This window comes from Gekko japonicus, unplaced genomic scaffold (assembly GCF_001447785.1).
Source record: "Gekko japonicus isolate JY-2015 unplaced genomic scaffold, Gekko_japonicus_V1.1 scaffold2661, whole genome shotgun sequence".
NCBI lineage: Eukaryota > Metazoa > Chordata > Lepidosauria > Squamata > Gekkonidae > Gekko > Gekko japonicus.
This window is the reverse complement of record NW_015167136.1, coordinates 45,642-70,509: the sequence shown is the minus strand read 5'-3', so window position 1 is coordinate 70,509 and position 24,868 is coordinate 45,642. Positions and strand designations below refer to the sequence as shown.

Genomic DNA, 24,868 nt, shown 5'->3' with positions numbered 1-24,868 from the left:
AAGCTGGGTTTCGAAGAGGTAGAGGAACTAGAGATCAAATTTCCAACATTCGCTGGATTATGGAGAAAGCAAGAGAGTACCAGAAAAATATCTACTTCTGCTTCATTGACTATGCTAAAGCTTTTGACTGTGTGGATCACAACAAACTATGGCAGGTCCTTAAAGAGATGGGAGTACCAGACCACCTCACATGTCTCTTGAGAAACCTGTATAAGGGCCAAGAAGCGACAGTTAGAACTGGATATGGAACAACTGATTGGTTTAGCATAGGAAAAGGAGTACGACAAGGATGTATATTGTCGCCTTGCTTATTTAATATATATGCAGAGTACATCATGCGAAATGCTGGCCTGGATGAATCACAAGCGGGAATTAAGATTGCTGGGGAAAAGATCAACAACCTCAGATATGCAGACGATACCACTCTGATGGCAGAAAGTGAAGAGGACCTCAAGAGCCTCTTGCTCAGGGTAAAAGAGGAGAGCGCAAAAGTGGGCTTGAAGCTCAACATCAAAAAAACTAAGATCATGGCATCCGGCCCCATCACTCCTTGGCAAATAGAAGGGGAAGTCGTGGAAGTAGTGACAGACTTCACGTTCCTGGGATCCCAGATCACCGCAGACTGTGACAGCAGCCATGAAATTAAAAGACGCCTGCTCCTTGGGAGGAAAGCGATGGCGAACCTAAACAGCATGATAAAAAGTATTTATATGAATATAAAATATTTAAAATATAAATTTAAAATATAAAAACCAATACAACAAGCTTAGAAATGCAACAAGTCTCTAGGATAAAGATTTTTTGGCACTTTATCTGCTGTGATCATGTAATTCCAAGAACGGGTGCCAAATCACTAGAATTTTATCCTTCACATTATCAATTTGGGCATTCTTGTAGGCAATCTTTTCCATGACATAAAATTGCCAGATCTTATCATACCATAGAGTAGGGGGTAGATTATTTTTCCAATTCATGGCAATTGGGGATCTGGCAGCTGCCAACAGAAAGTCACTTAACTTTTCTATGTGGAGCTGCAGAAAGTGGAGATAAGAAGGTATAGAAACGACTCGACAGGCGGAAGGCCCACAGTCCCCCTTCACGCGGAATGTGAGTTCCCTGACCTTTATAGTTCTAGGCCCCACGTGGAACGTGGCTCTACCGTTTTGGGATTCTACTTCAGTTGTCCATAAGTGGCTTCTATGCTTCAGAAGGAACCCACGTATTGGGCATGGACTGACGCTGCACAGAGCTCTTGGCTGCTTCTCATTGCCTGGTCCAGGGAAGTTTACTTGAGGGAAGAACCGCACTGGGTCCAGTTGTTCACGGACATCAAAGTGACTTCACTGTAATGAGTTGGTGGTTTCAGTCAAAACATCCAGAGGAGGACATCATTTTTTTTGTGTTAGTTCTAGGAGGTGTTGTAGGTCTTCATTGAACCGGTCCAGTTCAGCCTCTTCTGCATCAGTGGTTGGGGCATAGACTTGGATTACTGTGATGTTGAATGGTTTGCCTTGGAATCGGACCAAAATCATGCTGTCGTTTTTGAGATTGTATCCCAGTACTGACTTTTGCACTCTCTTGTTGACTATAAAGGCCACGCCATTTTTTCTACGAGATTCCTGGCCACAGTAGTAGATATAATGGTCTTCTGAGTTAAATTCACCCATTCCTGTCCACTTTAGTTCATTGATTCCTAAGATATCAATGTTCAGTCTTGCCATCTCATTTTTGACCACGTCAAGCTTACGTTAATTCATAGATCTTACATTCCAGGTTCCTATGCAGTATTGTTCTTTGCAGCATCGGACTTTCCTTTCACCATCAGACACATCCACAACTGAGCGTCCTTTCGGCTTTGGCCCAGCCGCTTCACTCTTTCTGGGGTTACTTGTACTTGCCCTCTGCTCTTCCTCAGTAGCATATTGGAGATAATGAAACTGAAGCTCAAATACTTTGGCGACCAAAATGAGAAGGGAGCACTCACTGGAGAAGGCCCTGATGCTGGAAAAGATTGAAGGTCAAAGAAGACGTGGACGGCCAAGGATGAGATGGTTAGACGGTGTCATAGATGCAACGAACATGAAACTGAGCAAACTTCAGAGGACGGCGGAAGACAGGAAGGCCTGGCGTGATCTTGTCCATGGGGTCGCGAAGAGTCGGACTCGACTGTGCGACTGAACAACAGCAACATCCAGAGGAGTCCCCACGCAGCCCTTTTTGGAAAAAGCCAATGAAACAAGCATGTCTTGATGTCAACGTATCTATATCCTTGTAGGAAGAGCTAACAGTACTACAAATACCCACGTTGCATGGGGGACACGGGTCCTCAATTATGTATGGAAGGCCCCTGATGGATGGAATGGTGGTCTTCTCCGACTGTATTTCGAAGTGAATGCAGAAAGTCAACAGAATCAGAAGGATTGCCACAGAAAAGAAGTTACGTACATCTCAGGGACCTCTCTGAGGCTCTAATTAAGCCATGAGGGGAAATAATTATTTCCAGGTTGCCTGGGGCTTCAGGCGTAGGTGTGGGGAAACTATTTACTCCACACTGTTTACCAGCATTCTTGCAGTCATCTCACAAACTGTGCTGGGGTCAAGGTAGTCTATAAGAACCTTCTGATAGAACAGTGCTGTCTGTTGAGGCTGTGATCTCCAGATCCCATCGTATCCGTCGACAAAGGCTACCATGTCAGACGGAGAAGACGATCCCCAGGGCCGATCAGCCAGAACAACCAATGGTGCCTTGCGCCCGGCAACTGCTGACTCACCGAGTGGGTTATCCACTAGATTTTATGGTGACAGTCAGGGGTCATTTCGTAGAAAAAGAGGTGCCGGAGCTCATTAGCATAACTCATCGGCATAACTTAGTTGCATATGCCACACCCCCGGACATCACCAGAAGTGTGTCAGGAGGCAATACCCACCGCTCAGGCTCCACTGGACTCTTTTGGATGGCTAGCTATTGGGGAGGAGGGAGAGCTTGTCCCTGAAGGTGGGCCGGGGGGGGGGGCTCTGCAGCTTACCTGGCTGCTTCTTGCTCCTTGTGGCCCGACTGAGGGCTGCTGGGAGCAGGGGGTGGGGCTTGTTGCATGTGCCCGCCCCCTGGGCTCCTTACTGTCGGAGCTCCGCTCCCGTGCGCTCTCACAGGAAATGACCCCTGGTGACAGTATTGAAAACCTGCCCAATTTGAACAACGGTCATCCAGCTCAGAAATGGTGGTAGGCAAAGGGTCAAAAACTGGTTCAAACACTATTCACTTATGCAGCCTCTGGAACTCATACTTTTACCAATCATTTAACTACCCTTTTTCTGTTTAAGTGCTCAGATAGTTGCCAGATTCCTCACTTAGGAAAGTAACTATCATATTATGTAATAGTAGCTAACCAGGTAAGATTTAAAAAACCATTCACGAAATAGAAATAACACTGTGTGTGTGTGTGTTTATGCATGGGCAATTTAAAAAAAAGGCAAATAGGAAAGAATTTCAGAACACTAAAACGTACAATAGGCCTCCAGCCTATCAAGTCGAAAGCTAAGCGTAGCTCTCTATCTGTAAAGTTTTGCACACTTACTGTGTCTTCCTCTGGGGTTCTTGAGATTGAATCTTTCCAGAAGAGGAATCTCCAAAAAGCATCCAGAGGAGGAGTATCAAGGAGAAAAGGGGAAATACAATCGTGCTGAAAAGACGAGAATGAAATCAGAAAGAAGCCAGAGCAGTAACACGGTGCAAGCAGTGAGAAAGGAATGAAGGAAGGGGAAGAGAACTTGAAGGAAGAAAGGTCTATGACCTTCAAGAGAAGGAAGTCTGCACAATTATGCATTCTGCTCTGATCTTCTTTGTCCTCTTTTTCGATGATCCAGAGGCATTCCCTCCCGTCGTTCAGAGAAATGACAAAATGTTCCTGGTTCATCCAGTTATCACAATTTATTATCCAGTTATTTTCTTGACTCGTATCTTCCAAGAAAGCTCCCTTCCTTGTCAATCTCATTCTCATCAAAGGATCTCTTTTAATTGCCTGTCCCGTCTTCGTCACCACCCAGATGGGTATGCAAGGCTGCTTTGATTCATTATACAGTCAACTTTCTGCTGCTCTTCATGATCTTTATGCCGGCAGATGAGGAGAATGTGCCACTTCGGTCCTCTCATCAGCCAAGCTACTGGATTACTCCCCTAAAGTGGCCTGCGCCACACTTCCTGGTTCCTGAGATCATGTGATTCGGCTGCTTCCATTTGCATATGATTCTTTTTTTTTTTTAATATATATTTTTATTGGGTTTTTTAAACACAAATATACCAACCACCAAAACCACCACACATCTAACTCATTATACATAATTTCTTCCAGACAGCATCCTATTCACCTAACAAGTACATTTCTTTACTTTCAGCATCCAATAATTACATTATTTATGGTACTCTTTCCTTCTTTTCTCGGGACAGACCTCTAACTCTTAATCGTTATTTCCAATTTTCTAATAATCATTATAAATCTATCTTGCTTAATTTACTCCATTCTTTTAACGCCATCCTACATGATTAACAAACTATCAGTGCCTTTTTGTAAATATATTCATATATATTTTTTCGTATATATTCCTTACCATATTTCATACCTTCCAAATCATTTCTTAAACAATCCTCCCAGGCATATTCAAGCATGCTCTATTTCATTTTATCAATCAAAGTATAATATATAGTTTATAAAAAAAATATAAACACTTGTAGATAAATTAAAACATTTTCTATCACGGGTCTAGTTGCTTTCATTTTTCCAATCACAAAATATTTCCACAAAAATTAATTCATTCAGAAGATCAGCATAAAAAAACAAACAAACAAACAAAACAGAATCTTGACTGGTATATATAAATTACTTCATTTAAATATCTGTCAATCATTCTTATCATTTAATTCCAGATGTCTCTAGATCTTAACATTTAAAAGTTAATTTTCCCCTGGTACAGTACACATGTCCTACGTTCAATATTTATATTCCTAATCTTCATAAGTATCAATATCCCATATATATGTCTAAGCATCCATATCCCATGTTCTCAATCTCCATAAACATCAATGTATTATACCATTTATTTTGTATTGCCTTCTATATATCAGTAATGTCTCTAGCCACTGTAACTTATCCACATGTTCTCTCCCTTTACACCAGTGGTAATTTTTTTCCGATCTCCCTTCTATGTTTTTTAACGTCTCTTGATTTCCTGTCTTCCTGATCTTTTGCCTCTTACATAAAGTTCTCTTCTTTTTCCGCTTTCTTTTCACTTTACTCCTTTTCCTTTCTCCTTTCGTCTTTCCTTTTCTCGAGTCATTTCCATTATTTAAATCCTCGTCTCGTTTTCGCTCCGCTGTGTCTGATAATTCCATCTTTTCAGTTCCCATCTCAAACTCCATTATCTGTTCCTTGTTCTCCTGTTTCAGGCTATTTTCTTCCGCAGTTTCAGTGTGCTCCAGAGGCATAGAGGGTCCATACCAATTTGCATATGTCGTTTTAAATCCCTCTTTAATGCCTTCCTGAATTCCTTCTACCATCGCCTTTAGAAACTGTTCAAACATTTCTCCAATCAGTTCCATTTGTCCCTCATCCATCTTTTCTACCCTCTATTTATATTTCACAGTTCCAGTCTCAAGGGTCTCATCCCGGAAAATTCCTTTCCCCTCAGAAAACCAATACAAGAATATGTTAATACTTAGCTGAACGTTTTCTGGCCGCTTTTTTTTACGATTAAGCCAGTCCAATCTGGGGATCCTCTCCACACAAAGACACTTGTTGCTGAATTTTTCTTCGTTGCTGCTGGTTATAATCCACATTTATAAGTTAAAAACGAGCGGATGGTCGTTTCTCGCGAACATGGCCGCCATGCTCTCTGTTACTCGCCTCAGCTTCGGAGCTTTTCCGGGCACCTCCCCCGCCCTGCCAGTTGCGGGAAAGGGCCGAAAGAACGCCCCCTGCTCCAGCCCCCACCATCAGGAGGCTGGTCGAGCTCCCCCGAATCTCGGGGGGCTCAAATAAAGCAAAAACAGATCGGTCGGGGACGGAGCGCATCTCGCTCCCCCCCGACCGTCGAAACGCCGTACCGGAAGTCCCCCATTTGCATATGATTCTTCTTCTCCATCATAACTGGTCCCGTAAGAGACCAGACACAAAAATCTTCAGGATAGTTAGGCTGGACTTCCTGGGTTTCAGAGACCAGGTCCGGTGGCAAGAGTAACTTTTACAAACAGGATCCAAACCAGTACAAGTCCAAAATAATTATATCAGCAAGCCTTTTGAAGGCCAGAAGGCTCAGTATCCTGTTTCTTCAAGGATACTATTTTACATTTGTGGAGAAACTGCAGTAGACACCTGCTCTCTAACCGAGGCTGATCTTCCTGTTTCTAAAGCACCAGAGACTAATGTGATTTAGTGTAATTTCTATTGTAACTTTACAAGTGGTCTGGAGCCTTTGCCATATAAGGAAAAGGTTTTCCTTCCCCCATGGAAACAAAAATAAAATGAGAACAATGATGATATCCCCTTTAAGGGTGTTTCCCCTGGCAGACTACGGCTCTGAAGCACTTGAAAGCAAAGAAATCTTCAGCATTCTGGGACCACAAAATTATTTTAATGCATGGATGTTCAGGAGATAACCTCTCTCTCTCTCTCTTTTCTCGCAACAGGTGGAGTATGTGATTAAATGTGACATGTCTGCGTTGCAGAGGGTACTCTATAGGCACATGCAGGCCAAGGGAGTTCTGCTTACGGATGGATCGGAGAAAGATAAAAAGGTTTGGACATTAGACTTCCTACTTGCATGCAATGGGGGTGGGTTCGGGTCTCTTCCTGTTGGGTCCTGAGGGTTTTTTTTAGTTTGTTGTCGAAGGCTTTCACGGCCGGAGTTCATTAGTTGTTGTAGATATTCCGGGCTGTATGGCCGTGGTCTTGGCATTGTAGGACCTGACGTTTCGCCAGCAGCTGTGACTGGCATCCTCAGAGGTAAAACACAGAAAGATGGAGTACTCTCTGTGTCAGTGTGGGAAGAAAAATGGTAGGCAGGTAATTTATATCTACTCAGGAAGGTGAGGTAGGGCTGAATCATTATCTTGTAGGCGTTCCCCAGGCTGTGACACGCTAATGGAGGAGCTTTCCTGAGGGAGGTTCTTTTGCATGTGGATGGGCTGTTGAAATTCTAATCTTATCTGTAGTGCTGTTTTTCAGGACAGGAAACTATGCCCTGTTTATTTTTTAAACTCTTTTCTTTCCTGTTGAAATTGTGTTTATGTTTATGAATTTCAATGGCTTCCCTGTGTAATCTAACATGGTAATTGGATGTGTCGTCCAGCATTTTTAGTCTTCCATGAAAACACTACTGCCAGTGCTTACAGCATTTGTGTGTGGGGGGAATAAGCTAGCATTTTATTTATTTATTTATTTATTTATTTATTCGATTTGCTATCCCGCCCTAACCCCTAAGGGTCTCTGGGCGGCTTACAGAGAGTGCTAATCACATTTACAGAATCTAACCTAGGGCCACAGACATACAGGGGTGGTGACTACCCTACCAGGCACCCTTTTTGCGGCGGATCTTCGGTTGTTATCTTGTTCTTGCGGGCGATAGTCAGCGGCTTCCTTTCTGGTGCTGGTCTTTGGAGTTCCCTTCTTCTGGCTGTAGCGATTCCATTTCCGGGCCAGGACCACTCGCACTTCCGCGCATGCTACGCTGCGGCCTCTGTCCCGATGAGGCTCCGGCCTGCTGCGTTGCTCCGCCTCCGCGCCAGTTGGTCCGTCCTCCTTCGCTCGCTCGCTCCTTGCCTTGCCAGCCACCATTTTCTCCGTCGCCACTGCTTCGCTTCGCCGCTTGCCACTCACCGCTGCAACACAGGGACGGGTGCCCCCCCGCTCTAGTAGCAGGTACCCATCTAATCGCCCTTTAACGGGCTTTCGCGTCACTGGGTGGGCTGCTATTTTAATGACAGAAGAGCTGGATTCGAGTCCAGTAGAACTTTGGAGACCAACAAGATTTTCGGGGCATGAGTTTTTTGAGTCAAAGCTCCCTTCGTCAGGTAAAAGTCAGAATGGAGGTCCCTGAGTCCTCGGATCGCAGTCAGAAGGTGGGAGAGGTATTGCTCAGGATGCAAAGGAGCATTGTACCTCCTGTGGCCTGACCAGCATGGCTAGCCTCCTGAAACAGGGTTAGGGCAATCCTGCATCTTTTGCAGTAGCCTCATGTGGAGCAGACAGACTCATGCAGGAGAGGGCAACTCGAATGCTAAAAGGGTTGGAACACTTTCCCTATGAGGAAAGGTTAAAGGGTTTGGGGCTCTTTAGCTTGGAGAAACAACGATTGAGGGGTGACATGATCAAGGTTTATAAGATTATGCATGGGATAGAGCAGGTGGAGAAAGAAGTACTTTTCTCCCTTTCTCACCATACAAGAACTCGCGGGCACTCCATGAAATTGCTGAGCAGTTGGGTCAGAACGGATAAAAGGAAATCTTTCTTCACCCAAAGAGTGATTAACACGTGGAATTCACTGCCACAGGAGGGGGTGGTGGCTACAAGCATGGACGGCTTCAAGAGGGAATTGGATAAGCAGATGGAGCAGAGGTCCATCAGTGGCTATTAGCCACAAGGTATAGCTAGGAACTCTCGGTCTGGGGCAAGGGATGCTCTGTATTCTTGGTGCTTGTGGGGGGGGGGGTGCCACAGTGGGAGGGCTTCTAGTGTCCTGGCCCCACTGCTGGACCTCCTGATGGCACCTGGTATTTTTGGCCACTGTGTGACAGAGAGTTGGACTGGATGGGCCATTGGCCTGATCCAGCATTGGCTTCTCTTGTGTTCTTATAAGAGGGAACTGGATAAGTATATGGAGCAGAGGTCCATCAGTGACTCTTAGCCACAAGGGATAGATAGGAACTCTCAGTCTGGGACAAGTGATGCTCTGTATTCTTGGTGCTGGGGGGGGGGGCACAGTGGGAGGGCTTCTAGTGTCCTGGCCCCACTGGTGGACCTCCCGATGGAACCTGGTATTTCTGGCCCCTGTGTGACAGATTGCTGGACTGGATGGACCATTGGCCTGATCCAACATTGACTTCTCTGATGTTCTTATGTCTGGGACAAGTGATGCTCTGTATTCTTGGTGCCTGGAGGGGCAACAGTGGGAGGGCTTCTAGTGTCCTGGCCCCACCGCTGGACCTCCTGAGGATCACCTGGTATTTTTGGCCACTGAGTGACACAGAGTGTTGGACTGGATGGGCCATTGGCCTGATCCAGCATTGGCTTCTCTGATGTTCTTATGCCTTACCATTGCTCTCCTCCAGAGGAAGGCAGACTTTACGCTTTGGGGACCTTTCAGGTTTCTGGGGAAATGCAGGTTAGGAGGAGGATGAGCACTGCTGTGTATTGCTTGACTTCCTTGTAAAGGAAGTTCCCTTTACGGCACGGCTTGGTCGCCAGCCCTCAATACGGCGGTTGCTTTCTGAAACGACGATGTAACCTTTCATAAACAATTTCCCCCTTTCAACGTTTTGAGCACAATGCTAAATCAACAGCCGTTTTGTCCGGGGAGAAGTTTGTGAGTGACGCTGTCCTGTCCTTGCAGGGTAAAGGCGGTACGAAAACACTTATGAACACTATCATGCAGCTGAGGAAGATCTGCAACCATCCTTACATGTTTCAGCACATAGAGGTAATGAAGCCTTTTCCAGCCTTCGTGGTACAGTTCTTGAAGAAGGGCTGCTTGAGAGAGGCGATGATGGGCCAGAAGGATATGTGCAGGGGCTAATGTTTTACCAGATACTTCAAGCACGGGGCAGCTCGTGGGTGGTTGTTCAATACCCGCTTCTTACTCGTCAGCCGACTGAGGACATCCCGCATAGCTGCTGTCGTTCTCCCCGTCTTCAGATTTCTGCCATTCAAACCCGTGGCGTTTATTGCAGGGGTCCCCAACTTGGTGCCCGCCGACACCTTTCCTGGCCCCCACCGAGTGTTTCTAGAAAGTGGGTGGGGCCTGGTGGAACTTTTGCCCTGCAAGGCTTCCAATTGGCCATTGGAAATTTGATTGGCTGTGCAGATTTCTAAAAACATTGCTTCAGCAACAGCTGTCACCACAGCACAAAGATCTTCACCGAGTGATTGAAGCTAAGCTGCAGCAGCTGTTTTGTGGCTGGCTTCGCCTTCTGTGGCGGCGTCAGCATTCCAAAAGTCCCTGCAGGTTCAAAAAAGTTGGGGACCCCTGGTTTATTGGACACATCATCCTGTTGATTGTATTGATTTAAAGGGTTTGGTGTAGTGGTTTGGTGTAGTGGTTTAAGTGCGCAGACTCTAATCTGGGAGAACCGGGTTTGATTCCCCAATCCTCCACTTGCAGCTGCTGGATGACCTTGGGCAAGCCATAGTTCTCTCAGAGCTGTCCTTGAAAAAGAGCAGTTTCTGTCAGAACTCTCTCAGCCCCACCTACCTCACAGGGCATCTGTTGTGGGGAGGGGAAGGGAAAGGAGATTGTAAACCGCTCTGGGACTCCTTTAGGTAGTGACGTGCAGGGTATAAATCCAATCTCCTCTTCTTCTTTCAGAGCTGTTCTCTCAAGGGCAGTTCTTGGGAGAGCTCTCTCAGCCCCTCCTACCTCACAGGGTATCTGTTGTGGGGAGGGGAAGGGGAAGGAGATTGTAAGCCGCTCTGGGACTCCTTTGGATAGTGAAGGGCAGGGTATAAATCCAATATCCTCTTCTTCTTCTTCTATTATTTGCCTTGTCTCAGCAAGAAAGGCAAACTATAAATAACATAAGTAAATATGGAGAATTTGCAGAAAAAATTAAAAGCTTTTTAAAAATTGGTAGATTACCTCCCCCCCAAAAAGAATTTCATAAGAGAAGAAGAAGAAGAAGAGATTGGATTTATATCCCGCTCTTCACTACCCAAAGATGTGTCAGAGCGGCTCACAAACTCCTTCTCCCTTCCCCTCCCCACAACAGACACCCTGTGAGGTAGGCGGTGCTGAGAGAACTCTGATGGAAACTGCTCTTTTTTTCACGGACAGCTCTTATCAGAATTACGGCTTGCCCAAGGTCATCCAGCCAGGTGCAAGTGGAGGAGTGGGGAATCAAACCTGGTTCTCCCAGATTAGAGTCCGCGCACTTAACCACGACACCAAACTGAGCAGCTCAAATATCTTGTTTTGGACATTTGTTCTGGAACCACCCTTCCTGAGCTAAGGCAAAAATGTGTGAGCCGGAAGCTGAAAAACTGTTAGCTAGCTCACGCTAACTCAGCTTAGAGAGAACACTACTCTGGAGCCATCCTTCCTGAGCCAAGATCAAAATGTGTGAGCCAGAGGCTGAAAAACTGTCAGCTCGCTCAGTCTCACTCAGCTCATAGGGGACACTGGTCCCAGGCTTCCTCCGCTCTCAGTCCTTTAGTAATTGATTTCCCTCTCTCCCAGTCGGAGAACCCAAAGATTAACCAGGTATGTACGAACATAGTGCACTGTCTGTCTGTAGCGCAGTATTAAGACAGGGAGTTCAGTGGATGTTGGAATTTTGCAGACTTACAATTCATAAAAGTTCAAAAGTTTGCACCCGTGAAATCGACTGAGCCTTTCCCCCCCTTTTATTCATCTGCAAATACTCATCTCTTGCAAAACGGGGAAGCTGGAGTGTAACGTTATGTAAAGGTAAAGGTTTCCCTTGCTCGAAATCCAGTCGAATCCGACTCTAAGGTTGCGGTGCTCATCTCCGTTTCAAAGCCGAAGATCTAGCGCTGTCCGAAGACGTTTCCATGGTCATGTGGTTGGCATGACTAGACGCCGAGGCGCACAGAATGCTGTTACCTTCCCACCTAAACGGTACCTGTTTACCTACTTGCAGTGTCTTCCTTTCGAACTGCTAGGTTGGCAGGAGCTGGGGCCAGAGACAGGAGCTCACTCCATCACACGGCACTCGGGTCTCGAACTGCCGAACTACAGACCTTCCGGTCTGCAGCTCAGTGTCTTAACCTCTGAGCCACCGCGGCTCAGAGTTTAACGTTACCATATCCTTAACTGTGAAGGGGCAGATTGGCAGTTGCGTTGATCGCCGAGCTGTGGGTGGCACCGTTCCTCCCTTCCAGATGTCCACCGCTATCTAACATCGCCCCTCCTCTGCAGCTGTGCCCTGCCTCCTCATGCCCGCGTTCTCACCTTTCCTTGCAGGAATCCTTTTCCGAGCACTTGGGCTTCACAGGAGGGATCGTACAAGGGTAAGTGAGTGCCCCAACGCCTTTCCAAGCCTGGACGGCTTTCTCAGGGAATACCCCGTAGTCTGGATCCGTAAACGAGTAATCTCCGAGAACCGGGCGTTGGCGACCAGAGCGCTGTGCCCGTCGTGGCCCGTCTTGTGAGGCTCTAGCGCTGGAAACACAATGTGGCCAACGATCCATAGCGGCAGACGAGCTTCCCTGAGAAAGGGTTTCCCCAGTCTGGGTGGCCTCCCTCTGCCACGCACGATCTGTCCTCGGGTGCGCTCTCAGACGCAGAAGCCACTGGAGCTGGCTGCAGGGCAGAGACCATGTGCCAGAAGGTTCCCATGTGCAGTGTAGACATGGAAGCGTTACTCCGCAGGTCAGGCGGCAGGCGGGCCTGTCTGAATGCAGAGGGTTTCCAACCAGCATTGCCGGGGGAATGCATTCCCTTCTGTTTCTCCTCTCTGTCCGCCAACCAGGCTTGACCTGTATCGTGCTTCTGGCAAGTTTGAGCTCCTGGACCGGATCTTGCCCAAGCTGCGAGCCACCAACCACAAGGTGCTGCTGTTCTGTCAGATGACCTCCCTCATGACCATCATGGAAGACTATTTTGCTTACCGTGGCTTCAAATACCTCAGGCTCGATGGTGAGTTTTGCGCCGAAGCCGGCAGTGTCGCCCTTCTGGAGGGGGGGGCCTTCTCCACATCTGGGGGTGGTCTCTGTATAGTCGAGCTGAGTATGGAACCGTAGGAGGAGGCGAGAGACAGAGCCCAAGTTCATGGTGACTGGATAGGTTTAACTGGTGTTCCTGGGGAGCGAAACTCACCGGAAGCAGCAGGGTGGCTTCCCTTTCCTTCCCCAGCCTCCCACGGGGGTGGGGGCGGAGCACACCGGGGGTGGGGTCTGGCACCCTCCAGGGTGGGGCAGGGCTCGTCCGTGGTGGGGCTCTGCCCCCAAATGCCCCACCGTGGCTACGAGCCTGACTCCTTTCCCTGACCTGGGTAGCCCAGGCTAGCCCAGTCTTGTCAGATCTCTGAAGCTAAGCAAAGGTCAGCCCTGGCTAGTATTTGGAAGGGATGCGATGCAGAGACAGGCAACGACAAACCACTTCTGAGCATCTCTTGCCTTGGAAGCCTGCAGGGTTTGCCATAAGTCAGCTATGACTGGATGGCAGCAGCAGCAACTGTACTTACTTGCATTTCATGGCCGTTTGGTTTGGCTGGTTGCACCTTTTTCCCCCTTTATGGACCCATGAAAAAGTATGCTAAGCCAAAAAAACGATAGTCTTTCAGGTGCCACTGGATCCCTTTGCAAATAGGCTAGGCTTCTTATTGGTCCCCCTCTCCATTGTGTGGATTTCCTTCTTTCCCTGCTTTAGTTCCCAGCGTGCTGAAAGGGTCCAGTCTGATTCCACCTTGTGGCCCCAACAGATTTATATTGCTGCTACCAATTTTATTGTTTTTATTATTTTAATGTGATTTTATTGTAACAAGGCTTTGACTCCATTTGTTGTGAGCCACCCTGAGCCCGTTTGGAATAAAACATCCCTAAATAAATAAAAACCTAGCACAAGGGTTTCTCCTTGCTGGTGGCAAGCTCTTGAAATTCTAAGTGCCTTTGGGGCTGCATCTGTGTAGAAATACCATTGATTCTACCGGTAGCCTGTGATTCTGAAATATCGTCTTGAAAATTTTTCATGGCCAGTTTGGTGTAGTGGTTAAGTGCGTGGACTCTAATCTGGGGGAACCGGGTTTGATTCCCCACTCCTCCTCTTGCACCTGGCTGGATGACCTTGGGCAAGCCATAACTCTGGCACAGCTGTTCTTGAAAAAGAGCAGTTTCTGTCAAGAGTTCTCTCAGCCCCGCCTACCTCACAGGGTGTCTGTTGTGGGGAGGGGAAGGGAAAGGAGTTTGTAAGCTGCTCTGAGACACCTTTGGGTAGTGAAGGGCGGGGTAGAAATCCAATCTCTTCTTCTTCTTCTTTTCTCCAAGGCTAGATTGTTTTGAAACAAGACCGAGGAACGACATTTATTGACGTTTTCACATGTTTTCTTTAATGCCGCTGATGGAAGGATTTGCTTTATTCATCAGTGACCTAAAACAAAATGGGGGGGGGGGGGGTCCAGTGGCACCTTAAAAACTAACAAAATTATTCCACCATCAGTTTTCATGAGTCAGAGCTCACTGCTTCAAATGCACAGGGATTGTAAATCCCTCCAGTCAGGTTTACACGCACAAGAAGAAGGGAGAGAGGGTGTTGGAAAGGGAGAGGGATTCAAAGTAAGATCTAATCCAAATAGTAGTCACTTAACTCAGAATGAGTGCTCGATTGTCAGAATGTAAGGTCTTGTGAAATTAGAGAGTCCGTGTGGCGTAGTGATCAGAGTCTTGGACTAGGCTCTGGGAGACAGTTGAGGGAGTTTATTTATTTATTTATTATTTATTCATCCCATCCGTGCCCCGCCCTCCCCGCAAAGCAGGCTCAGGGCGGCTCACAGTCGATGCAGAGATAACAATTAAAACAACATGAAATCATCTAAGAACAATCCAAGTTGTAACTAATACAAATTCATAAAGTGTTGGTGCTGGTTAATTAGTTGTTTGAGATGGCTTACTTTAAGAGTGTGCACACAACGATCTATCAGTCATTCTGGCTCATGATCTTCCTCCGGCACAGGCTAGGTGTCAAAACCAAGGGCCAGGGCTCTATAGTGGCGGCGGCGGCTCCCTAGCTGAAAGCCTGGTGGAAGAGCTCCGTCTCGCAGGCCCTGCGGAACTGTAAAAGGTCCCGCAGGGCCCTGATCTCCTCTGGGAGTGCGTTCCACCAGTATGGGGCCACCACTGAGAAAGCCCTGGCCCTGGCGGTAGCATCCTTGGGACATGGGAGGGGCAACCGATTTTGAGACCCCGGCCGTAGTGCTCTCTGGCACTTTTCCTAGGACTCCCACCCCCACCCGGCACAATAAGGGGAAGGGGGTTTGAAACTGGCAGGGACCCCGTAGTTTGAGAGGGAGGGGAAAAACCCTGTTCCAAACGTAAAACCATTTATTGAAAGAAAACCACACCGCACAACTTTTCAAGCAAGTAGCAATTCCAGTCTTCATCTTACAGAAGGGAACAGACCAACCAATACTTATAAACAACTAGTGCGCTTATTATTCATTTTGGAATTATTTATTTGGGAATGCATTCCGGCTGCATTCCGGCCTGCCCTGCTTAGCTGACAAGATCTGACGAGATCAGGCTAGCCTGGGCCAATTAGCATCCATAGTGAGTGAGAAATGAGCGGTTCCTTTTAAGACAGACCTGGCTGAGAGAGTAACTTTGTCATGAATATTAATTTCACAGTTTCTCCCGGTGTTCTCCCTTCGAAGTTCTTCTGTAGGGAGGACCGGGGCCTCGAGAAGAGTAATAGATTGCCCTGGAAGATTAAAACGTTCACCCACTGGCTCACAAGTATCGTAATTTTTCATCAGAAACCAGTGGGTGAATTAGAATATTTTGTTGGAATAATACTGGTAAAAATCAGCGTAAGACAGTATGCTGTGCCATGTACTTCTCTTACATTGTTTAAACTTTGAAAAACCTGAAGGCACTGAAAATTGTCGCCATCCACATTCTGGCGCACTCAAAGAACTGTTAATGACATGCTGTGGCGTGGTTGTCCCATTCAAACAGAACTTGAGCTCTCCAGCTGATTCAGTATCTGATTGGCCCTTTTGATCTCCCTTCCACCACGTAGAGGAGACATATAAATTAGAATCTGAACGTCGGTTTTGATTTGGCCAGCAAACAGGGGGGATTCATAACTTCTGTTTGGATCTGAGGTTTTATTCACACACACACATACACACACCATTTACTAGTGAATTACAAATAGGCACATGGCTTATCAGATGATTCCTGGAAAATATTAATTATAACATTGAAACTGCCAAGCTTGCCTGTTGCTGTATCGGTTGCGGTGTCCATTCCTGCATTGCTTATGCAAATCACGAGTCTTTATAAAAGGAAGATTTCCCATGGGGAAATATGGCAGCAGAAAACCCCCCCCCCCCCAATCTCTGAGGACCACTATTAAAACAACAGCCTCCCCCCATGTGTTGACTGAAATGGTATCATCCTCTTAAGAACTTGTAGTATGAATGGAAATATAAAGATTTTTTTTATATAGGCTTTTTTCTTCTTGATTGTTTATATTCATTTTTTTTTTTGGTTTTATGGATTTTTCTTGTAAAATATATAGAAGGCTTTCCTCTTGTAGGTCTGATATTGCTAACAGACAAGATAATAGGTATAAAGTTCATGATTCTGTAGTTCTTAAGGACAAAACCTTGCAATGTCTGGGTCAGATAAGATTTTGGTCTCATATCAGAGAGAAAAACACTTTTGTTTAGGATATGAGGAATCCTTGCCCATTATCATTTTAAGTTAGGTTAAATAAACACTTAGAATATAAATTAAAAAAATAAACACTTAGGTTTTACATAGGTACATCTCTCTTTATATCTGGCCAATCAGAAGATAATTATTCAAGTTACCATTGTCTTTTATAACCAGTTATGTTTTTTGAATATTGTTTTCTTGATGATGTCAGTCCGTGTATAAAAGATTATGTATTTCCTGAATGTAGAAAGAAGAAAGCATATTTCCTGAATATGCTGAGAAAAAAAGTCAAATTTTTATGAGTTATTTGGTCCAGTTGTTTTCCTGTTAATTGAAATAAAACATAGATCTTCCTCCTCATTTGACTTCATTTTTGACATCTAGAGGCTGGTGCGGAGAACGCTCCTACACTCAAAATATTGCTGGTCACCCAACTGGACTCGAATCTAGCAAATCTTGCAGTGGTTTTTTTTAATGACTTTCAGCATTTAGATCCTGCTTTTCTGCATTTGGCTCCTAAAGCAGCCGATAAAGAACACAAGTCAACATGGCAAGAAGTCGACCAAGTCAGTGGAACAGGCTTCCTCGGGAGGTGGTGTGGGCTCTCCTCTTTTGGAGGTTTTCAAACAGAGGCTAGATGGCCATCTGACAGCAATGCTGCTTCTGTGAACTGAGGCAGATCATGAGAGGGAGGGCGGGAAGGGTTGCCCTCAGTGCTTAGTTCTCGTGGCCCTTTCTTGCATGCCCAGGGAAGTGCTGATTGCCACTTTGGGGTTGGGAAGCAATCCTGGAGGGGTGTTGTTGTTGTTGTTGTTGTCATCTTCTGGGCGTGGAACAGGGGTCACTGCAGGTATGGAGGGGGAGGTATTTGTGAATTTCCTGCATTGTGCAGGGGGTTGGACTAGATGACCCTGGAGGTCCCTTCCAACTCTATGATTCTGTGATTCTAACTCTACAATATGATTTTGCCGAACATGAAATGAAAATGTGCTTCAGCAGCTCGGTTGATGAGTGACAGTTGAACAAAGCCAGGCAGTGGGTTTGCTGCGTCTTCTGATTCCATCTCATTCCCTCCTTATCCCTAGATTCAAGTCCAGGAGCCACCTTAAAGACTTTTAAGACTTAAAGATTTTCAGGGTAGAAAATACCTACCCACTTTAAACATTCTAATTACTTTAAATTTTTAACGGGTTTTATTGTGTTATGTATTGTATTAATTTAGGTTGTTTGTATTTATTGTCGTGAGCCACCCTGAGCCCGTTCACGGGAAGGGCAGGATGTAAATTGAAATAATAAATTAAAAAATTATTCCTAGATCTGGAGTTTGGAAGGAGAGGGAGGGAGGTTTGGGAGAGGGCAGTGATACCCACACCTCTCTTTTACCTTCAGATACCGGTTAATCTAAACCATCTCGCCGTTCTGTGATTGTAAATTAACATCTCTTTTAATGTCGTTAAGAGCAAACGTACCTCAGTCGATACGCAGACTGCAGATGTGGTGATTTTGGGATGCAGTTGTGTCTTCACTCCGTTTGACGTTTTCCCTCCCGCGGAAGAGTTCTGTGCTTTTCCAGAGTTCTGGACCTCACTGAGAGCCTTTGCGTTCCAGTCAAGCCTCTGTTGCAAAGAGCAAACCCCTCTTTTCTCCTGGGTTCTTAAAGGGACCACTAAAGCCGAAGACCGTGGCATGCTGCTGAAAACCTTCAACGAGCCGGGCTCTGAATATTTCATTTTCTTGCTGAGCACCCGTGCCGGAGGGCTGGGGCTGAATCTGCAGTCTGCGGACACAGTGATCATTTTTGACAGTGACTGGAACCCTCATCAGGTAATAAATAGTGCGTACGCCGGTTTGAGAGGGGGGAAGGATTTTGAAGCGCATAACATAAGAACATGAGACGCCAATGTTGGATCAGGCCAAAGGCCCATCCAGTCCAACACTCTGTATCACATAGTGGCCAGAAATACCAGTGCCCTCAGGAGGTCCACCAGTGGGGCCAGGACACTAGAAGCCCTCCCACTGTTGACACCCCCCCCAAGCACCAAGATGACTGAGCATCACTTGCCCCAGAGTCCCTATCTATACCTTGTGGCTAATAGCCACTGATGGATCTCTGCTCCAGATGCTTATCTAATTCCCTTTTGAAGCCGTCCATGCTTGTAGCCGCCACCACTTCCTGTGGCAGTGAATTACAGCACCGGGGTGGGTGGGAGCATTGCTTTAAAAAAAATCCTGGTGCATCTGGCGGCATATCTGTTGTGTTAAGACAAGAGAAGGAAGGAGTTCCTCTGCATGTTTTCTGATTTAGCCAATACACACAAAGCTGCCTTCTACTGAATCAGACTGTCAGTTTGTCAAGGTCAGTCTTGTCTACTCAGACTGGCGGTGGCTCTCCAGGGTCTAAGCTTGGAGTCTTTCGCATCACCCACTGCCCGGTCCCTTTAAATGGGGTGCCAGAGACTGTACCCGGGACCTTTTGCATGCCAAAGAGAGGCTCTTCCTCTGAGCTACAGACCCTTCTCCTAGTAGACAGCAGCCTGTATTATAAAATTTCTAGGCATGCTTGTTGGAGTTACAGCATCTAAAAATTGGATCTAGAGTTGGAAATTATGGCCCTATAGATAGGGTTATTTTTTCCCTTACCTCGGACACCCTCTGCTTGCTCCTTGCTTAGCGTCCTCCACTGGGGTGACCCTTGAGAAGGAAACAGTCCCCTCATCCCTTAAAGCAGTTTGGCCGGACATAACTTGCCTTCTAGTCGGCTGATGACGATATTAAATTGATCACCAAGGTTAAAGTCCTGTCAAGCACCGAACCCAAAAGATGGCATTTGAAACTGGACCTTGAATATTAAATAAGCACCAATCAAAGGTGACATTCCGTACAGTCACCGAGTTCAGATGTAGTATGGCAGATGGGAAAGGCTCTAGTGGCCGAAGGGCTGCATCTTTTCAAAAGCCCCAAAGTGCCCACATTTCTACCTGGCCAGCAGCCTGTGTTGTGTACAGTCAGTGAAATGCATATTCTCAAATCATGTAGTCAGGTTACCCCGTCACTTCCCACATCTGCACCAGATCTCAAAACCTGGTTTGCACACTTTCATATAATTTACTAATTTGCTAATTTTTTTTCCTTCCAAAGTGTTTTGTATTCCTCTGAATTAAGGAAATATGAATCTTCCTGCCCCTAAGATCTTGGGTCAGGCAGTCTAGGACTCTTGTATTTTTCTATCTTCCTGCTTTTTGCTATCTTCAGTTTTCTGTATTTTATCTTTTAACATCATGTAAGTTCTGATTTCCTTTAACTGGGTTTTCTTTTTAATTGTAGCACTGCGCCTCGGAGGTTTCACCCACATGGCTCTGTGGCCGTGTTACTGGGATCAAACACTAGAGATGTGAAATTTCCAGAAATTTTGAAGCTGTTAGGAAAATTCCCCTCCCCCTTTAGGGAAAAGCAGAAATTCTGCGAAATTCAAGGGGAAATTGACATATTTGCAATATCTGTCTTCCTTTACCACCATAAAAATCCATCAGTTATAATTTAGCTAGCATATAAAAGTTAACTGCTTGGGATATTGATGCAATTTAAAAATAGAGTGAAATTGCAAACAGAACCAATACTTATTTATTATTTATTATTTGATTTATAGCCCGCCCTCCCCGCGAAGGCAGGCTCAGGGTGGCTTACAGTCATATATATAAAAATACATTATACAAATATTAAAACAGATAAAACCACAACAAAATGCAAAGTGCTAGAGCAGTGCAAGTAAACAACGGCAGCATTCTTTTGGCATCCAGATAGAACAGTCACCACTTGAAAGGGAGAGAGCTGCAAATGACTCCACCATGCTCCACCTTAGCATGTGTTTCCTAATTTTTGCCGTCTGAGAAGCAGGGGGAAAAAAATAAAAGTTGAAAGTACTACATGAAAAGCCAGTGTATAATACAAAAACACAAACTCTAGGTATGACAACTAGCATCTTAGGATACCAGGTTAAGCTTTATAACCCTGAAAATGTGAGAACTCTCTAATCATTAACTTCAGACACATTAAATGTTGCCAAATTAGGTTACATTTATTTATTTATTTATTTATTTATTTATTTTATATCCCGCCCTCCCTGTCTGGGCAGGCTCAGGGCGACTTACATTAAAACCGTTAAAACAGAGAAATTATTTAAAATCGCAAGGATGTGGTTATAAAACACAGGGCTCTTTTTGTAGCAGGAACTCCTTTGCCTCTTAGATGAGTCCTCCAAGAGCTTACAGAGCTTAGTCAGTCCTCCAAGAGCTTACAGAGCTCTCCTTACAGGGGCTACTGTAAGCTCTTGGAGGATTAGCTACATTAGGGGTGTGTCGCCTAATATGCAAGGGAGTTCCTGCTACAAAAGGAGCCGTGAATGTAACATAATGAAGTGCTAGTACAGTTCGTACATGATGGCGGGCACTAGCAGCATCAGCAGGCATACATTTAAGCAATAAACATAGTCCTGAAAATATGTTCTCTGTCTACAGTATACATAAGAATTATCTAATGCTGTAGGTTGTCTTAAAGGAAAACGTCCATGCTGTATTTTTAAGCAAATCAAAGCTTGTCTTAAAAACCATTTAACTTGCCTCAAAAGAAAAAGAATTCAGAATTCTCTCAAATTTCCCAATTTTGCCATCAGAAGAATTAAAAAGTCCTTGGGGAAGAGATAATGTTTCTTTGCATCTCCATTACACACAAATGATATTGGGGAGAGACGTGTTCTTTCCTCTTTATAAGGAAGACTCGAGATGTTTTATGAGGCCTACTAAGGTACAGCTGATGTCGTGGCAGTTGTACCAAAGGTGTGAGAGGTCCTTCACCCATGGCGGTGAGGTAGATTGGGCTGCAGATCAGGAGGCCAGAAACAACGCTCCATGCCCGCCTCGTGCCGCTTCGGTGTAGTTGCTCAGATAACCCTGTGGGATGGATCGCAGCCTGGAAACCTCTCACCAGTAGACCTCTTTCCTTTTTGAAGTCATCTCGCCCGAGCAGAGGGTGCAGGCGGACCGGTCCACTGAAATTCCATGGGCTGGCGTCTCTTGATCCGCCGGGTTCAGAGACAGGCGGGGTGTGTGTCTGAGGGGACTGCAGGTCATTCCCGTGAGTGGTGCCAGCGTTCTGTTTCCAGGACCTGCAAGCCCAGGACCGAGCGCATCGCATCGGGCAGCAGAACGAAGTGCGCGTGTTGCGCCTCTGCACCGTCAACAGCGTGGAAGAGAAGATCCTGGCCGCGGCCAAGTACAAGCTGAACGTCGACCAGAAGGTTATCCAGGCTGGCATGTTTGACCAGAAGTCCTCCAGTCACGAGCGAAGAGCTTTCCTCCAGGCCATCTTGGAGCATGAGGAGCAGGACGAGGTAAGGGGGCAGCTGCGGGTGCGCGTCCGGCGCCAGCGCGTGAGGGACCGAACACGTTGCCGCGTTTCCTGCTCCGTGTGGCCCCGAGGCCCAGGGACTGTGGGCTGGAAGGGACTGGCATGAGCCCTGGTCATCCTAGGGAGTGCGCTTGAGTGTCAGTGAAAGGCGCTGGTCCGGCAGCCCTGGAGACTGAAGTCCTCTATCTATCCACAGACCAGACACAGCACGGGCAGCGGCAGTGGCAGCGCAAGCTTTTCCCATACTGCCTCAACCCTGTGCCTCAACTCCGACTCGGAGGAGCCACCTTTAAAGGTGAGAGGGGTCCTTCAGTCGCTGTGCCTGCCCAGCCCAGCCCAGCCCTTAGCCTCTCTCTCGCTTTAAGACCGCCAGCCCGGATGGTGAGCTGTTTCTGCCACGTGGAGACTGGTCCACTAGAGAAAGGACTGAGGCTGTCCCGCTGCTCCTCTCCACACGAGTAGCCAAACCAGTCCCGAGATGGTAAACGGTCCCTCCGGTGTAAAGCTTGCAGGCACCTCCAATACCAGAGCGTATCATAAAGACGGATGTGTATGCACTTACCGATAAATGCATTAAAAAGTTAATGGGGGGGATTTTGCAATCTTTCAGGAAGAAGATGAAGTCCCCGACGACGAGACTGTGAACCAGATGATCGCCCGGCACGAGGAGGAATTCGATCTCTTTATGGTGAGGCCGGCTGACGCTCCTGCTGCTTTCCCGCAAAACCGGCTTTCTTCTCCCTTGTGCTGCTTCATGTTAAGGGGCGTTAAGCGTAGGCGTGGGGTGGCTGGGGCAGAGCAGGGGAGAGAGGGAGCCAGCGCACACCAAGATCATCGTGTTGTTTGTTTAGCTAGCTTGATCGTACTGCGGTGTGAGCAGAGAGAGAGCCTTTCGGGAACTCCACAGGCTCCTTTGCACAGTTAACATCCTGCCGGAGTGATCCGGAGTGCAGTAGGGAAGTGCGGGTGCCAGTAGCCGGGGCCTGACGTAGTGATGAGGGGTCTTGTCTGAATGAAAAGCTCTGTTCGTAAACTAGAAGAGCAGCAAGACTAGAATACCCCCTCTTTAATTTACCAACAGGTCCTTTGTCTGCATTTAGCTATTTATTATCCAAGCTTATTGTCCCGTTCAAAAAATCTGGGGGTGGGAGTGCACTGCATTTATGGGACTGCAGACCAATGTTGGAGCTGCGGTGGCTCAACTGGTTAAGACGCTGAACTGCAGGCTGTGGAAGGTCAGTAGTTCAGCAGTTCGAGACCCGAGTGTGCCACATGATGGAGTGAGCTCCCATCTCTAGTTCCAGCTCCCGCCAGCCTAGCAGTTCGAAAGCAAGAAATTGCAAGTAGATAAACAGGTACCACTTCGGTGGGAAGGTAACAGCGTTCCGTGCGCCTTGGTGTTTAGTCATGCCGGCCACATGACCACGGAAACGTCTTCGGACAGCGCTGGCTCTTCGGCTTGGAAACGGAGATGAGCACCGCAACCCTAGAGTCGGACTCGACTGGCTTTCGAGCAAGGGAACCTTTACCTTTAGACCAATGTTCCCTCTAAGCTGTGGAGTCTTGTGAGCAAAAGTTCTACTTCGTGAGCTACTGGCATTAAAGTTGTGAGCAAGCAATTTGGCTGCTGCAGACATTAGTTTGCTCTGGAGCCATCCTTCCTGAGCGAAGACAACAATGTGTGAGATGGAGGCTAAAAAACTGTGAGCTGGCTCACACTGACTCAGCCTAGAGGGAACACTGCTGCAGCCTACAGCCAGTCTGCCCCCTCTGTGGCGCTGGTTACCAAAGGTCTGTCTCCCGCACCTTGTCATGGGCCTAGCAGAAAGGTGCAAAGAGAAAGGGGCGATCTCTTCCGCATAACCAGGAGCGCCTTTCTTCAGCACTTTTGGCGGTAGACAGAAATGGGAGTCCCTCCCCCTCTTAGCCAACAGGAGTCCCTGTTTTAGGTAGCCGCAAGCCATTGTTGCCGGAGGCTAATGGAAGTTAGGTGGGAGGGAGGCTTTTTGGATCCCCAGCCTTTTCTCGTTTCTCTCTCTGGTGGAAGCAAGGGTGTCCAGGGTAGGTGCATGGATTTCAGTGTCTAGATCAAGCGAATGGCTCCGAGATGGCATAAACATCTGGAGCAGAGGCCCATCAGTGGCTATTAGCCACAAGGTATAAATAGGAACTCTCCATCTGGGGCAAGTGATGCTCTGTAGTCTTGGTGCTGGGGGGGGGGGGCGACAGTGGGAGGGCTCCTAGCGTCCTGGCCCCACTGTTGGACTTCCTGAGGGCACCTGGTGTTTTTGGCCACTGTGTGAGAGTGTTGGACTGGATGGGCCATTGGCCTGATCCAACATTGGCTTCTCTTCTGTGGGGGTATGCCTCTGGTCTCATCGATCTTACAGAAGCAGAGAGATAGCAGATAACAGCACTTCCCCATATTGTTTCTGTACAATGTTTTGCCTTTCTGATACAATCTCACTGTGGAGTTTCCATTCGCCTGTCTGAAAGGTATCAAGAGTACACACTCATCCCCATAAGCGGATTAATTTCGGAGTACATCTTGTTCAAAGTCTGGGGGAATTATCTGCAGCCGTATTTCGGACTGCATCCATCCCTGTCCAGTAGACCCCTGACTCAGACATAGGATTTCCAGCCTCCAGGTGAGAAAATCCAAAAACTGAGGGTCACAGTGTTAGGAAGATATGCAGAAGTATATAGTACTCTGTATAACTGATGTATGTTCAAGGTAAGTCAATTTTGTGCTTTTTATTTATCTTTCGTTTTCCCTGTACACAAGGAAGCTAATTCAGTCCCATTTGGACCCTTATTTACATTTGGCTCCTGCATAGCTGATGAAATGTTAGAAACGATGCGTT

General features: G+C 46.7%; 1 protein-coding gene across 1 annotated transcript in view; it reads left to right on the top strand.

Annotated features, from left to right (window-relative positions):
- The window catches only part of SMARCA4 (SWI/SNF related, matrix associated, actin dependent regulator of chromatin, subfamily a, member 4), a 110,793-nt gene that overhangs the window by 61,346 nt on the left and 24,579 nt on the right, over positions 1-24,868 (top strand). The window contains exons 22-29 of the mRNA XM_015413054.1: positions 6,680-6,787; positions 9,601-9,687; positions 12,187-12,233; positions 12,695-12,861; positions 18,262-18,425; positions 21,760-21,987; positions 22,201-22,299; positions 22,615-22,692. Coding sequence (XP_015268540.1) covers positions 6,680-6,787; positions 9,601-9,687; positions 12,187-12,233; positions 12,695-12,861; positions 18,262-18,425; positions 21,760-21,987; positions 22,201-22,299; positions 22,615-22,692 — 978 coding nt within the window. The remainder of the gene's footprint in view (positions 1-6,679; positions 6,788-9,600; positions 9,688-12,186; positions 12,234-12,694; positions 12,862-18,261; positions 18,426-21,759; positions 21,988-22,200; positions 22,300-22,614; positions 22,693-24,868) is intronic.